This window comes from Molossus molossus, unplaced genomic scaffold (assembly GCF_014108415.1).
Source record: "Molossus molossus isolate mMolMol1 unplaced genomic scaffold, mMolMol1.p scaffold_m16_p_4, whole genome shotgun sequence".
Classification (NCBI taxonomy): domain Eukaryota; kingdom Metazoa; phylum Chordata; class Mammalia; order Chiroptera; family Molossidae; genus Molossus; species Molossus molossus.
Window position 1 is genome coordinate 56,554,792 of NW_023425377.1, and position 15,706 is coordinate 56,570,497.

The 15,706-nt window shown below is 50.7% G+C and overlaps 1 protein-coding gene across 1 annotated transcript; it reads right to left on the bottom strand.

The window, feature by feature from the left end:
- Positions 1-11,178, bottom strand: KANK3 (KN motif and ankyrin repeat domains 3). The gene is made up of 11 exons (XM_036241320.1): positions 11,166-11,178; positions 7,287-7,346; positions 5,514-6,554; positions 5,335-5,434; positions 4,970-5,167; positions 4,793-4,877; positions 4,075-4,291; positions 1,286-1,425; positions 1,004-1,204; positions 826-924; positions 1-97 (listed from the first exon to the last, which is right to left on the bottom strand). The coding sequence occupies exons 2-11, from the start codon at positions 7,318-7,320 to the stop codon at positions 20-22; spliced, it is 2,193 nt and encodes a 730-aa protein (XP_036097213.1). The 5' UTR covers positions 7,321-7,346; positions 11,166-11,178; the 3' UTR covers positions 1-19.
- Between the last annotated feature and the right edge of the window lie 4,528 nt (positions 11,179-15,706).

Here is a 15,706-nt window from a genome sequence, read left to right on the forward strand (position 1 = left end):
GTCCATTGTTTGAGGCCACTCACTGAGACTGGTGGTCCTCTCCATTGTCACTGCTTCCTCTTTGACCAGGCATGGCCGTGGGAGAGTCAGGGAATGACTGAGAGAGGTGGGGAAGGTAACTTTAAAATCTTCTTGTGGATAAAATGCTATGTGGGTTTCAGCTCCCTCAGACTCAGGAATGCTCAACCTAGTGGAGGTCTTGTTCCTCTCCATTGTTGGTCATGTCTAAGAAAGAACTCCTTCACTGTGGAGCCAGGCTGCCTGGGTTTGAATCCTGCGTTTGCCCCATCTGACCTGGAAGAGGCACTAGACCTACATGCTTTCTTTCCCACTTGTCTACAGGAAAGAGTAGGATGGGCGGGCTAATTAATTTAATTATGCAAATATTTTGAGTATTACTTCTCTTCCCTTGGAGACAAACTGAGTATTCCCTCCCTGCCTGCTGCTGGCAAACTCATCCAGTCTCCAGTTTTGAAGCTCTTACTAGCTGGGGGCCTGCATCCTCTTCTCCCACCAGGCCTAACTCCAAGGGGTCTCTTAATTCCTTTGCTATGAGCCTCCTTGAGGGCAGTAACAAGAGTTCATTGACGTTGAAGCCCTAACAAGTCTCCTCCGATCACAGGTCACTTTTCCTCTGCAGGCCTCAGGTTCATGACCTATAAAATGGAGGAAGTGTCCCTGCCACCAAAGAAATTCAGACCCTGGTTTCCCGCCCCACTGCTTTCCTGGGGGAGTAGAAAGGGAGAGCTTGATAAAACTTGCTTGGTGGCCTCCCCCAATGTGCAGCTGTAAAATTTTGTTGCTTGGGGCTGGAGCTACACTCACCAGGGGACCAGGCTGGCCCAAACTCAGGTGGGCATGCAGCAGAGCAGCTACCTCATCCTGTTCAGCCTCCAGGGCCATGGCAAGGGCACTGGTGCCCTCCTGAAGAATAACAGGGAGTTAGGTCCCTGAACCAAAGCATGGGTGCCCTGCTTACCCAACCAGCCCCACAGTGGCTCACATTATCCAGGAGGGCAGGATCACAGCCTGGCTGGGCCAGCAGCAACTGGACGGTTTCCAGGCGCCCGTACTCACTGGCAAACATCAGCGCTGTGGCTCCATCTACATCTTGCACATTGACGTCTGCCCCGCATGCCAACAGGGCTATGACCATATCCTGTCGGCTATGACTAATGGCCAGCATGAGGGCTGTCTGCCCTGTCTGAGGAGTGGGGAAGAAGACAGGGTTGGCTTCTGAGGTGGAAATGGCTTCCTTCAGGAGCCAGGGAAGATGTCCACGCACCTGACTAGCCTTGGCATTGACATTGCCCATTTGGAAGAGTCTCTGGACCACAGCCATGTCCTCATGCCCAACAGAGGTGAGTGCAGCCAACATGAGGGCTGAGTAGCCTGCTTGATTCTGACAGTCAACTTTGCAGACCCCTAGGAGAGAGGAAGGAATCAGTCAACTGAGAAGAGCCTACACCCCTAGCCCAACCTGGTCCACTCACCTCTCCCCCAGTGTCAGGTTCAAGTGTGTAACAGGTGGTAACCATGGGTTATGAATTGAGTCTCCCTTTGCCTACAAGGTTTGGTCTCACACTAAAAGCCATGTGGCTTCTCCACCTTCAGTGTTCTCAAATCTCACCTCAGTAAATCCCTCTCTATTCTCTACTTTGAACTGGTTTGGGGATTTGGTTTTGTTTGCTGCTGTGTTCCCTAGTAATTAGAACAGTACCTGGCACATAGTACGTGCTCAGTAAGGGGTACTGATTTTCATGGCTACTACCCAAGCTACCATAATTGTTCCCCACCAGAGAACTGTGCCAACTGGTCTACTTTGATCTGAATCCCCCTCCTTTTCATGCAGCAGCCAGAAGCAGATCAAAAGAAATTTGGCCCATTGCTCCTGGGATGCAGGTTATGGTCCACCAGGATATCTGAGGCTGTTATCTAACCTATTTTCCTTCCTCTGGAATCCTCCCCTGCCCCAAACCTGTATTACAGGTTGAATGTGTTCCCCTAAATGTTGAAGTGCTATAATAGGGTCTTTGCAGATGCAACAAGATGTCATGGTAGACTCTAATCCCTTCTGATTTGTCCAAGGAGAAGGGGTGGGGACAGTGGATAATTGGGAGGATTATTGGGGTTGGGAAATGGAAGATAGCAAGCTGAGATGTCAGGGAGGTGAAGGTTAAGAAGGTTCTGGGGAGATGATGGAGGGGGCATAGCGATTGGTGACATTGGGTTTTAAGGTGACCTTCCAAGTGTAAGTTAAAGGTGAAGGGAGAGGAACAGGTGAAAGGAGGCAGTCCCTATATGAAGGGTTCATTGAGGGCTCAGGGTCCTGAGAGAGAAAGGACCAGGTTGACATGACAGCGGGCAAGAAGGGGTATGAGGGATACTGGTGATGGCTAAAGGCGGTTCAATGCAGAGAATAAAAGGGTCCAAGGGGCCTTGGGCCTCTTGTGAATACTGCCATGCCTTCCTTGTCATCTGCTGCAGCCACAGTGCCCTTTAAGGCAGGGGATGCCCAGGAAATAACTCAAATTCATGCATTGTTCCCTCCTGACAAGCTCAGAGCAGCTGTGACCTTCCTTTGGTCACCAGGATCCTTGGGGGTGGGGACCTGCCCCTGCTGCTGTGAGGTTTCCCAAGGGCAGGCCCCAAGAGGGCACTCCAAAGTGCTCTTAGGCACTTATCAGTGTGATTAAGTGGTTAGGCTTCAGCCTGCACACCAAAGAATCTTGGGTTCAATTCCTGGTCAAGAGTATATACCTGGTTTGCAGGTTTGATTCCCAGCCCCAGTTGGGGAGGCAACCAGTCAGTGTGTCTCACATCAATGTTTCTCTGCCCCCCACCCCCTATTCTCTCTTTAAAAAAAAAAAATCGCCCTGGCTGGTTTGGTTCAGCGGTTAGAGCGTTGGCCTGCGGTCCTGAGAGACCCGGGTTCGGTTCCCGCTAAGGGCACGTACTTCGGTTGCAGTTTGTCCCCGGCCCTGGTCGGTTGTGCGGGTGGCAGCCACTCGATGTGTTCCTTTCACGTCGATGTTTCTCTCTCTCTCTCTCTGTTCCTCTCTCCCCCTCCCACTTTACCTGAACAACAACAAAAAAATCAGTGGAAAAAGTATCTTTGGAAGAAGATTAATTAAGGGGGGGGGGGGGGCTCTTGGGCAGTCGGCTTGTCTGCTGTTCACTGTCCCCTCTGTTGTGAGTCCAGTGGGAAAAGCATCTGTATTTGTCCTCACCCGAGGGCATTTTTCCATTTTTTGTACAGATAGAGTGGGAGGGAGAGAGAGGAAGGGAGAGAGAGAGAGAAACATCGACGTGAAAGGGACACATCGAGTGGCTGCCACCCGCACGACCAACCAGGGCCGGGGACAAACTGCAACCGAAGTACGTGCCCTTAGCGGGAACCGAACCCGGGTCTCTCCAGACCGCAGGCCGACGCTCTAACCGCTGAGCCAAACCGGCCAGGGCAGCATCTGTATTTGGATGGCCCACTCCAGCACTGCATCTAGTACCTAGTAGACTCAGTATATGTCTATGGCTTCAGCAACACATGGGGCCATGTATCTGCTCCAGAGGCAGGGGGTGAACTAGTAAGAGGCAGGTGATAGAAATGTGTGAAATGGAACCAATGGAGGATAAGGTACAGTCCCAGACCAGAATGGTGGTCACAGTCTTGACCAGTAAGTGCCTTCCCTCAAGACTGGAGAGGCAGCTGGCTGGACATTGGGGCTCAGGAACAAGGTAAATGCTAGGGCTGGAGACTCATACTGCTCCCCTGACACTGTACTACACGTGTTTTCACAGCTGAGGAAATTAAATAATTTCCCTAAATTTAGGATGCCATAATCCAAAAGCCTGAAATTACCTCCCCCAGAAAAGTGAGCAAAGGGTCTTGGCAGAGCTCAGATCAATCCATGATGGATCCTGAAACTCCCAGTGAAGGGTTGGTGGTGCCATCTGCCTGGCCATCCCTTCTCTGGGGCTTCTCCAGGTTTTTTCATCTGAGAACTGCCCAGGCCCTTCTTTCCATGCCTCCCACCCCATTACCTACTACCCTGCCCACCCTTCCTCCATGCTGACCAGTATCCAGCAGCAAGCTGGAGATGGCCAGGTTCCCATGGGACACACTGTAGTGCAGGGCTGTGTTTCCATTGCCATCCACCAGGTTCACCACGTGCTCCAGCAGCTCGGGTCCCAGGCGTGCCACCTCACCCAGGACGCTGGCTACAACCTCCACCCGTGAATGTCGCTGGCTCGACACTTGAAACCACTCCAGGGCCACCAGGCGAGCCGCACCCTGTGGGGACAGGGAAAGGCATCAGCGACGGTTCCCGCAAGGTGGCGAGGAGGGTGCAGGAGCAGGGCTAGGAATCCAGGCAGGGGCTGGTCACTTCTTGTCTGATGAGGGATGACCCATGGTGCCGCACCCCTTTGAAAGGAATACATGTGGGTCCCAGGCTCACAGGAGCAGGGATCCTTCCCTTCTGAGCAAGAGCCTGTGGGAACACCTGGAGAGGAGGAAAACGGTGAGCGCTTTTCTGGGAAGTCCTGGAGAGCACCTGGAGCTTGGATCGGTGTTTGGGGCTGGACCCATTTATAGAACCGGGTAATAAACACCGCAGTCCTGGGGCGGAGATTCCTTTGGAGAGCCTGGGATTGGTAGAGGTCCCTGGCGCTAGGAGACAGAACTCCAGACCCTCACCCAATTCTAGGCAATAGAGGCGCTTCCCTAAGGACCTCAGGGGAGGTCCCTGGCGGACCCACGACTCCATCTGTGACAGATTATTCTCACACTCACGCCTTCGCAGGCAACTCCACCGGGCTGGCTCAGCTGCTGATGCAACGCTACGCACGCCTCCCTCAATCGCGGGCTCATTTCGCACCTACAGAAGAGGTCGGGAGAGGCTCGGGAGTGGGGGCTCAGAAGCCGGAAGGAGAACAACGTCCCCACTCCGGTGTCCCTGGGACTGCATACCTCCCCTGCGCACCCGGCAGAGGCTCTGCCTCCGTCTCTGGCTCGGGGTCCTGGGCGACCCCGCTGCTGGAAGGACTAGGGGTTCCGGAGTCGGATCCCGAGCCGCTGTTGTCCCTGAAACCACAGGTGCTGCTCCTCAGGGGCTCGGCAACACCATCCTCACTGTCACTGTCTTCCTCACTGGATGAGCTTTCGTACCTGGGGGCGGGTTGGGAGACATCTATTGAGCTTACCCTGTAGGTTCGTTCTGGAGTCCTGTGAAGAAACAGCCTTGCCAAGACCGCCCTGCGAGAGGGGCAGAGCTGGAATTCAAACCCGTCAATATTCCCGCAGATGCTTGCCATGGGGAGGGGGGAAATGCTCACTCTTTGTTGGGGACCCCGACAAACTGCAGGCTCTTGGGTCCGGGGCTGGATTGGTCGCTAGGTGGTCCGTCTCTCTTCTTCATGATAGATTTGAGGATGCCTGCCAGAGATCAGATAAGGGCACTGAGTTCGAGTACGGAGACCAACAAGCCAGGGCTCCACAAGGGGTTGGGACTCACCCGCGGGCGCCATGGTCCTGTCCCCATCTGTGAGTTCAGACGGGCTCTGTGTCAGGGAAGGTGCTTCCGCGAGGGGCTCGGTCTGCGTGGCTTTCTCGACACAATCCCACAGGGTCTGGGTGGCAGCCTTGAACAGCTGAGACTGGGCTGCTGCCTCCTCCCCCGCAGCCTCGCTCACCCCAAATTGGGGCTCCAGGCTGGTGTGCAGCAGCTCTAGCTTGCGCTCGGCGGCAGGGGGCAGCCCCAGCAACGCCTCGGTTACCCACACGTCCACCTCAAGGGTCTTGGGGGCCGCTTGCACGCTGGCCTCCCGGGTCTCTGGCACTGCCTGGACTCCCTCTTCTTGCATCCCCAGGACGGCCTGGGTTCCAGGCTCCCGTGTTCCGGGCGTCCAGTCGGAGGTACCCGCTGCCCCGTCGAGGACCTCCAGTGCGTCCTCGCCACACCTTGTAGCCTCCATGTCAGGGCCATCTGGCTGGGGTCGGGCCCTGGCGCGAACGCCCCGCTCCGAAGTCGCCAGGAGTTCCGTGAGCCGCCGCAGCTGTGCAAGCTTGTCGGGGCGCGCATCGGCCTCCACTTCAGATTCTGGCTGCCCGCGCACAGCCAGTAACCTCGCCTTCTCCGCACGCAGCACTCGCACCTGCTCTTGCAGCTCGGGCAGCGTACGCGCCTGGTCCTCGAGCTCGCGCAAACGCCGCAGTACCACCGCCATTTGTTCACGCACCAGCTGCAGTTGCCCAGGGCCCGGTGAGGCAGGGGCGAGATTGGGGACGGAGCCTGGGGCTGGGCAGCTGCTGTTGGAACCTCCAGGGCTGCGCTCGTGCTCCTGTGCCTGCACCAGCTCCTGACGTCTACCAGTCTCCAGGAGCGTGTCCTCCACGTGTGGGACGCAGCGGACTAAGGGTCCGCGCTCCAACTCCTCCACATATTTAAGAAAATCCAAGTCCAAGTGGAAGCCGTAGGGCGTCTCCACCACGTAGGGCGAGCTCAGGCGGCGGGCGCCCCCAACTGGGCCGGGACACGTGCTGGAGACACCCAGGTCTGCGTGCATAACGGGTTGAGAGGGGTGTCAGGTCAGAGGGATCCGCAACAGCTGGATAAACGGAGCGCCTCCCCCTCACCACCACCAAACTGCATACTTGCCATTACACACCCGAGGCTCAAATGTCTATTTACACCCAAATAGTCCTGCAAACACACGTTTATTGAGCTCCTACTATATGCCAAGCATTTTTCTAGGCACCGAGGACAGCAGCAAACAAGATAAACATCCTTGCCCTCTTGAAGGAGACGGATAAACACAACCATTACAAATGGTGATTAGGGCAATTAGATGAAGTAGAGAATAACTGGAGGAGGCATGATTTGGGTTCTAGTCAGGGCAGGTTTCCTGCGGAGACTTATACATTGAGCCCATGATAAGGAATCACCTGGGGACAGAAGGTTCCTAAAATAAACAGCCCATGCAGAAAACAAACAAACAAAAACTCCTGGGATGGAGAGAGCTGGGTGGACTGGAGTAATAGGTGGAGGTGAGGGTGTCCAGAGCAGAGTAATGGAAGAGAGGGGCAAGAGGAGTAGGAGAGGAGGAGCTGGAGCCAAACAGAGGTACTCCTGGGCCATCATGACAAGTTTGGTTATATTCCACATGTAATTGGGAAGCGTAGGAGGTGACCTCTGGACACTATGTGAAGGGAACTGCAGGATTGTGTCCACACACCAGCACCAAGTGTGGATCTGTGCACTCACATGTAACCCATTTTGTACACTCACCAGACAGGTTCTGATTCAGGGCAAACTTGGCCATGTTTCCTGGAGTAGCCACCAGACACCCTGAAAAAGGCCCCCAGTGGGGGTGAGGGTGGAGTCAGGCCCTGTCCCTCTGCTGTGGCTCTGGGGTCAGCCTGGATTCTGAGTAAGTAAACAAACCCAAGAGCTCCTTGTCAACAACTCACTCCCACACACTGTACCCTTTCCTCCTTCTTCCCTCAAGAGGCCTTGAAACGTTGGAATGAATGTGGAAACACCCAGGTGCCAGGCCTCAGCCTGCTGGGCAGGAGACGGCAGGAAGGGCATCAAAAGATGTCTGGCTTGTGTGGCTCACTGGTTGAGCGTCGACCCATGCACCAAGAAGTTGTCAGTTTGATGTTTGGTTAGGGCACATGCCCAGGTTGTGGGCCCAATTCCCGGTGGGGGGCATGCAGGAGGTGGCCAATCGGTGTTCACTCTCATTGATGTTTCTATCTCCCTCGCTCTCTCTAAAAATTAATAAAGAAAAAGAAGAGAGGAGCCCTAGCTGGTATGGCTTAGCAGTTAGTGTTGGCCCACAGACCGAAGGATCACAGGTTCAATTCCCAGTCAAGGGCACATACCTGGGTTGCAGGTTTGATCCCCGGCCCAGGTCGGAGTTGTGCAGGAGGCAACCAGTTGATGTTTCTCTCTCACATCGATGTTTCTCTCTCTCCCTCCCTCCCTTCCACTCTATCTAAAAATCAATGGAAAAATATCCTCAGGTATTAACAAAAAATAGAAAATTTTTTTAAATGAGAAAATAAAAGAAGAGAGTGCCTGGCCTTTGTGGTTCAGTGGATTGAGCTTTGTCCCATGGACTGAGAGGTACCAATTCAATTCCAGGTCTCAGGCTTGATCCCCAGTGGGGAGCGTACAGGAGGTAGTTGATGATGTTTCTCACATGGATGTTTCTATCTCCCCATCTCCCTCACTCTCTAAAAAATCAATTTTAAAAAAGAGGGAGGAAAGTGGTCAAGAAAACAAAAGTAGCTGGGGGTGGGGGTTGGGATGGTTGTCATTCCAGACTTGCTGAGTTTTTTGTCAATACCTAATTCACGCCCTGGCCGGTTTGGCTCAGCGGTTAGAGCGTCGGCCTGCGGTACAGAGAGACCCGGGTTCGGTTCCTGCTAAGGGCATGTACCTCGGTTGCAGTTTGTCCCTGGCCCTAGTTGGTTGTGCGGGTGGCAGCCCCTCGATGCGTCCCTTCACATCAATGTTTCTCTCTCTCTCTCTTCCTCTCTCTCCCTACCCTCCCGCTCTATCTGAACAAAAATGTCCTCGGGTGAGGATAAAAAAAAATACCTAATTCACAAATTAATGGTCACAGGGGTAGAATGTGAACCTTCAGAAGAGGAAGGCAAAAATTGGAAGCCCTTCCTGGGCTCATTCAGAGCTCAGCTGGTCAGATTCTGCAGATTAAAAACCAACAAAAATACAGAATCACTTAAATTTTTTGCTTAGACAAATACAAACAAGATATAATCATGCATGTGAATTTTTACCAAAGGTCACTTGTGAAATCCTTGTAGAAATCCCAGAGAATTGTGGGCTAGATGCACAATGGATGCAAATCAATGGATACCCGTACCCCCAGAATGTCTCTAGTGGAGTGCCACAGGGCTCTGCCCTTGGCTTATAAGAGTTTGTACTAGAACCACAAGCGCCCAGGTTGTCAGAGCTGAAACTATGCCTGGGTCTGGAGGGAAAGTAATGGGGTGACATGATGGAGGCTCTAAGAAACTGAGGGAGATTGGGACATATCTGATAATGTGATATTTTATAGGACAAATGAGTCCAAAACTTGGATTCAGAAAGCACAGGGTGAGAAAGATGGGGCTCTGAAGAGCCCACATGAAAAATCTTCAGGAAAGGGCAAGCTGCAAATATCAAGTGCCTGCTGTATGCCCTGCTTGATTAAATATAATCCAGTGTCCTGGTTGGTATGGCTCAGTTGGTTGGGCGTCGTCCTGTGCACCAAAATGTTGCTGGTTTGATTCCTGGTGATGGCACCTGCCTGGGTTTGTGGGCTCATCCCCAGTAGGAAGTGTGCAGGAGGCAGCCAGTCCATCTTGTGCTCTCACATAGATGTTTCTTTCTCTCTCCCTTCCTCTCTATCTAAAAATCAATTAAAATATTAAAAATAAATAACCCTCAGACTAGGCTCTGCTCATCTTCTGGGACCCTTGCCTACCAGACCCAATCTGAACTCCTAACCCGTTGCTTATCTGTGCTAAACTAACCTTTCCATTTCCCACCTTTGTCCAGCCTGGGTCTCTGACTTCCCCTACCCACCCCCAAGGCCAGGCAGGGCCCCTTCGAGTCCCAAAGCAGCTGTTTCCTGTCCCCTTATATGGGCTGCAAGGAGTGGGCCAGCAGGACAGCTGGTCATCACAGAGGACATCCAGTGCATCTCAGAACTTGTTTTTTAGGAAACTGCCAGAGAAGAGGTGGGCTCTGATGTGTGACTCAGTTGGGGTCAGCCCCCTCCTCCAGTGACTGGTAACACCCAAATCTGAGGTGCTGGGAATTCATAGAACAGCTGTGGGCCATCCCTACAGCCCAAACCAGCTGCAGCAACTGGACCCAGAGACTGGGCTGAGAAATGGGTGGATGCTCCAAGAACGGTAAATAATAAAAACAACTTTCTCCATTTTCAATGGACCAGCTTCAATTCTAGGCAATCTGTAGGTATTAATTAACTTAAAAAAAAAATCCAAACTACACCCTCTGAGGTAGGTTTTCTTACTATTATTCATCTTTTCTCCATTATAGATGGAGAAACAGACACAGATAAAGTGATGCGTCCAAGGTAACATACAGGCAAAGGCAGGATTTAAGCCCAGGCAGCTTTGCCGCTGTTTCTGCATTGACCACGCCACTTGATGGCCTTCTAGAAACAGCCCTCCCTTCCCCGACCCTCCCAACCCTGCATTCATGCCTGCCCCACGTGTGTCCCTGATGGCGGGGATCGGGCTCATAACCCAATGGCTCCGGGGGCTGCAGCCTCACCAGAGTTGGCGGGCAACTGCCCTCCTCTCTCTTTCGTTTCCTGCCGGAGTTGTCACATCTAGATCCCGATCCTCTGCTTAAAGATCCCTACTCCAACCCTACTCGAATCCAGACGCCCCTACTCCAACCCAGGAACTATTTCAGCACTCATGACGAGATCACGAAATTACGAAGAATGCGGGACGCCGCAGGCAGTGCGGCTCCCAGTCCTAGGGAGAGGACTTTTTCCCAACTTGAGGCCCTACATTGGTGGTATCCCCTAACATTGGGGCGAACTCGCACGACCCTAAGGTAGGGGTGTTGGCTGATGATCGTGTGAGACGGAGGTACTCAGGTCAGCACACACCACCCCTTCACTGTCCCCCCAGGACAGCCTCGCAGAGACAGCCGTTTCCTACAGGAAACGCCGCTGGGCGGTTCCATCCGCTGCCCATTGTCTGCTGGCCGGGTGGCCGTCCATCCCTCCCCCAACACCGTTTCCGTGCCCCCCCCCACACACACACACACATACCCAGGTCCAGCGCGAGGGGCTCGACCTGGGTCCCCAAGCTGTCCAGGAGAGACGCGGGGAAAGTGTCTCAGAATCCGTTGGGGAGCTAGGGGGCAAACAAGCCCCCAACTCGCCTCCTGGAGGACGGGAGGAGGGCGATCTCACGAATCCAGAGTTTCCCATTCTGCTCGCTGCCCATTCGGGACTCTCAGTGTGGGAGGGGTCCCAGGCAGAGGACACGGTACCCGCCTCGTCGCAGCGCGCTAAGCCTGCAGAGTGGTTGAAGGCGCAGCGCCCCTTCCCGGGTAGTCCCTTTATCCCCCCCAAAATCCGCATCGGTGCCCCACAAACAGGCGATTTACCTGATGCCGCAACCCCAGCCGCGCCCGCACCCGAGCCCGCCCCCTCGAAGCAAGAGAACGGGTTATCAATGCCCTGACTCTAAGTGACGGTCACCCCAACCAACCAACGTCCGATACGCTCCGAACTGTCCAATAGTGAGGCGGAGTGGGCTGGCGCCGCGAACGTGGGGCGGTTCCAGGGGGAGGACGGGGCGGAGCGCGTGGAGAAATGCTGCCCAGCCCAAAGCTAAGGACTTTGGGTTTGATCCACTGGACATTAGAGAACCATGGGAAGGCTCTGAGCAGGAAAGTCACTGGGACGATTGATATGTTTGGAAGATCCTTTGGGTGGAAGCTGGAACGACTGAGGCTCATGTCCCAGCGTCTGGGTGAGATACTCTGGATCTTTCCCATCGTAGGGTCTTTGCATATGCTGTTCCACCTTCCTAAACTATCTTCCCTGCACATCTCTGCCACTAGTGTCAGCACCATAAGGACAGGGAATTGATTTATTTTGGTCACTGCTTCATCCAGTGCTCCTGGCACATAGTAGGTGCTCAATAAATGCTGATTGAACTAATGATTTACAATTACATTTACTATTTTAATCTATTTAAAATATATTATTATCTAAAGTGACTGTACAGGTTGGGTTTTTCCTGATTATTTTGAGCATACTATGTACTTGGCACTGTATAGGTCCCTACAATCTCTGCTATCTTGGACCGCAAAGCTGAGGGCAGAGGCAGATTTTCAAGCTAAGGTTTATGGTAAGGGGATGGTGGGTGGGAGCTGGAGTCTGTGGGAGGAGAAAAAGGGGAAAATCCCTCACCTGGAGGTTCGGTGAGACAGCCTGAAGGGGTAACACTTAAGAAAGGGTGCTCCAAATAGGAGAAAGTGCACAGGCAAAGGAAGAGAAGGAAACTCCCTATATGGAGGACTTGAACTAGGTCATTGTGTTGGTGGGAGGGTACCTGAAGGGACAGGAAGAAAGGCACATCTGAAGCTCTCAGACTTTATCTGATCAATGGAGCCCCTCTGGAGGCAAGTTTTTTTATTTCAGATCCCTCTATGTTGTCCCAGTGTCACTCTGCTTTAACTACTATAGCTTTATAATGTATTTCAATATCTGATAGTCCTCCTTTTATACAATTCCTAGGCTATTTTCACTGTCTTTTTTTTTTTTTTAATCCTCACCAGAGGACAATTTTCCATTTTTCTTCAGATAAAATAGGATGGGGGAGAGAGACAGAGAGAGAGACAGAGGAGAGAGAAACATCGATGTAAGAGGGACACATCGACTGGTTGCCTCCCACACAACCCTGACCAGGGCAGCGGACCAAACCACAATCGAGATATGTGCCCTTGATCATAATCAAACCCAAGGTTCTTTGGTCCACGGGCCAACACTCTAACTGCTGAGCCAAACAGGCCAGGGTGATTTTCACTGTCTTTTTTTCATGTAGATAAACTGTATGCAGAACTCTGTCAAGTTTTCCCATGAAAAATCCATTGGAATTTTTAAAATATTTTTATAGTAAAATAAAATACACATGCATAGAGCCAAACTCAAGAAACCACAAAAGTCCTGGCCAGTGTGGCTTAGTTGGTTGGGCATCCTCCAGTGCACTGAAATGTTGCCTGTTCATTCTTGGTCAGGGCACCCACCAGGGTTTAGGGCTCAATCTCCATCCCCAGTAGGTGGTGTGCAGGAGGTGCCTGGCTCTCACACGAATGTTTCTGTGTGTCTCTTCCTCGCCCTTTCTCTCTCTCTCCAAAAATCAATTTTAAAATCTTTGGAAAATAATAAACTACATAATATAAATGTATAGCTTAAGGATTACTGAAGGGAGGTTCTCAACCAAGGTAATTTTTGATTGTCATGATGGAGAGAGGGAAGGGATCTAGTGAGTGGAGGCCAGGGATGCTGCTAAACATCCTACAGTGCACAGAGCACCCCCACACACACACACACACACACACACAAAGGATTATATGGCCTGAATGTCAATAGTGCTGAGTTTGAGAAACCCACCTGGGAAGTGAACATAATTATAGCCCCCACCAGCTACCTCAGAAGTCCTCATTGACTACATCACCATCATAGCTGCCTCTTTACTTTGCAAAGTAACCACTTTTGTGACTTCTGTAGTAATCACTGTCTTGCATTCCTGAATAGTTTATCACCTGAATATGAATCTCTGGACACTGTAGTTTAGTATTATCCATTCCAAAATAAAATTATAGGTATTTTCAATCTCTGTTAATTCACAGCCCCCCTCTATCCCCTTTTTTTCCCTTGCAATAAATCAAATGCACAACTCAGGCTATTTGTCCTGAAATGTTTCCTACAGTCAGGATGTCACTGATTACATATTTATGATGCAGTCCAGTATGCTGCTCTGTATTCCCTATGTCCTAAAAGTTGGCAGTTTGTTCTAGAACTTGGGTCAGACTTGGGTTTAATTCCTTTGGAATAGCCATGGGTGGTGTTGTGTCCTTTGACCAGGAGGCTCATACTCTTTGATTGTCTCTCCTTGCATGAGACCAGCAGCCATTGAGAACTGCAAAATAATGACCTTCCTCCAGCATTTCTTCCCTGTTTATTGGCTGGAATTCTTTCTTTGCCTGCTGCTTCCTTCCCCTTACTTCCTATGTGGATATTCAGTGAAACTTCTTATAGGAAAGGGAAGACAAGAGCTGGCTTCTTTCACTTTATATACCAGAGAGAGAGACATTGATGAGATAGAACATAGATTGTGTGCCTCCTGCACGCCCCCCACTGAGCATCGGGCCCACAACCTGGGCATGTGCCCTGACCAGGAATCGAACTGGTGACCTACTGGTACATGGGTTGATGCTCAGTCACTGAGCCACACCAGCTGGGCCCTTTGCTTATTTTTTTAATTAGACTGTTTGTAATTTTTGTTGTTGAGTTTTAGTCGTTCTTCATAAATTCAGAATATTAATCCCTTGTTAGATATAGGACTTGTGAAAATTTTCTCGCATTTTGTGGGTTGTCTTTTTACTCTGTTGATAGTGGGCTATGATACATGAACATTTTTAATCTTGATAAGTCCAGTTTATTCATTTGTTCTGTTGTTGCCTGTGCTTTTGGTATAAAATCCAAGAAATCATTGCCAAATCCAATGTCATGAAGATTTCCCTTATGTTTTTAGAGAGAGAGAGAAATATCAATTTGTTGTTCCACTTATTTATGCGTTCACTGTTTTTTTCTTGTATGTGTCCTGACTGGAGATTGAACCTGCAACCTTGGTGTATCGGGACAACATTCTAACCAACTGAGCTACCTGGCTAGGGTAACTTCTGAGAGTTGTATAGTCTTAGCTCTTAATAAGTTTAGTTATTTGATCCATTTTGAGTCCATTGAATTTATAAAAATAGAAATTGCAATAAATGCATATTAATTTGCAAGAATTAACATTAAAAAATAAGGTCAGTCATTTCATCCATAAACATGACACATCTATTAACTAATTCAAGTCTTATGTTAACCTCTTAATAAAATTATGTAGTTTTCTTCAAACAGGCCATGTCCTCCTCCTTAAGATTATTCTCTTTTAGGAGAGAGATGACTGCTTTGGTAGACAGAGCTCTGTTCCCTATCTTTTCCTAACTGGCTGCTTTTGCCAAATTGAAATGCTATTGGTATTATTGTATATTTCTGTTCATTTGTTGTGTACTGTCTGTGAACCCTGAGATAAAAATACATTTATGAATAAGGGCTCCCAGTGGCTAACTGTGCTCAAACTAAAAAAAGAAAGAAAGAAAAAGAGCAGAGCCTAACAGCCATTTATGCCCAGGGGTCTTTCACACAAACTGCACTTCACAGAGAATCCTGTGCTGAACTGCCTGCCTCTGCACTGAACTGACTGCTTGCACTGTGTTTCTGCCTTCTGAGCCAGCCCTTATGAAGGAGTTTCTGGAATCCTATTTCAACCAATAGGACTGAGGCTTTCCCCATCCAATCACTGCTGTGCAACTTTAACAAATCAGAGTGGCTGTATTCAGCCCAATCAGGATAGTGTCTTTTGAACCAATCAAACTGCAAGGATTTGGAGTCAGGTGCCAGTCAGGGGCCAGGGGTGGGGACATCTGTCTGTATAAGCTAACTTCCCTCTGGAAGGAAGCAGTGCTTGAGTCTGGCGCCTTAGACCACTCGGCCATCCTGACACATGCTAACTTCCCTCTGGAACTGAGCGTGCACTTTCCCTCTCTACCAAAGGCTGGTTCCCTGGCTGAGCTGAAACACCAAAGATGTGGTGCAGAGCAGAGCAGTCTAGCCAGAGAGGGCTCCAGGGCTTCCTCACAGCTGTGTTTTCACAGCGGTATCACAATTGAGCTGTTTTGCACTGAATAAAGTTTTGTTCTTCATTGCACCCCAAATTAGGGATATATGTTGGCATTGAATTGGCACCAACAACCATAGGTTGACATCTCTTTTCTAGAAACACTGAATGGGATGATAATGGAGATGTGAGAGGTGGAGGTGGAAGGGGAACAAGATGAGGTGAGAAAGAGGGTTTCAGTGTGGGTAGAGG

Excerpts from the sequence above, each read along its gene's own strand:
- KANK3 (XM_036241320.1), bottom strand. The coding sequence starts at position 7,320 with ATGGCCAAGTTTGCCCTGAATCAGAACCTGTCTG. Across the intron at positions 5,168-5,334 it reads GTCGGGGTCCCCAACAAAGA|GTACGAAAGCTCATCCAGTG; the intron begins GTGAGCATTTCC and ends ACCCGCCCCCAG. Across the intron at positions 4,292-4,792 it reads GTGGAGTTGCCTGCGAAGGC|GGTGCGGCTCGCCTGGTGGC; the intron begins GTGAGTGTGAGA and ends CTGTCCCCACAG.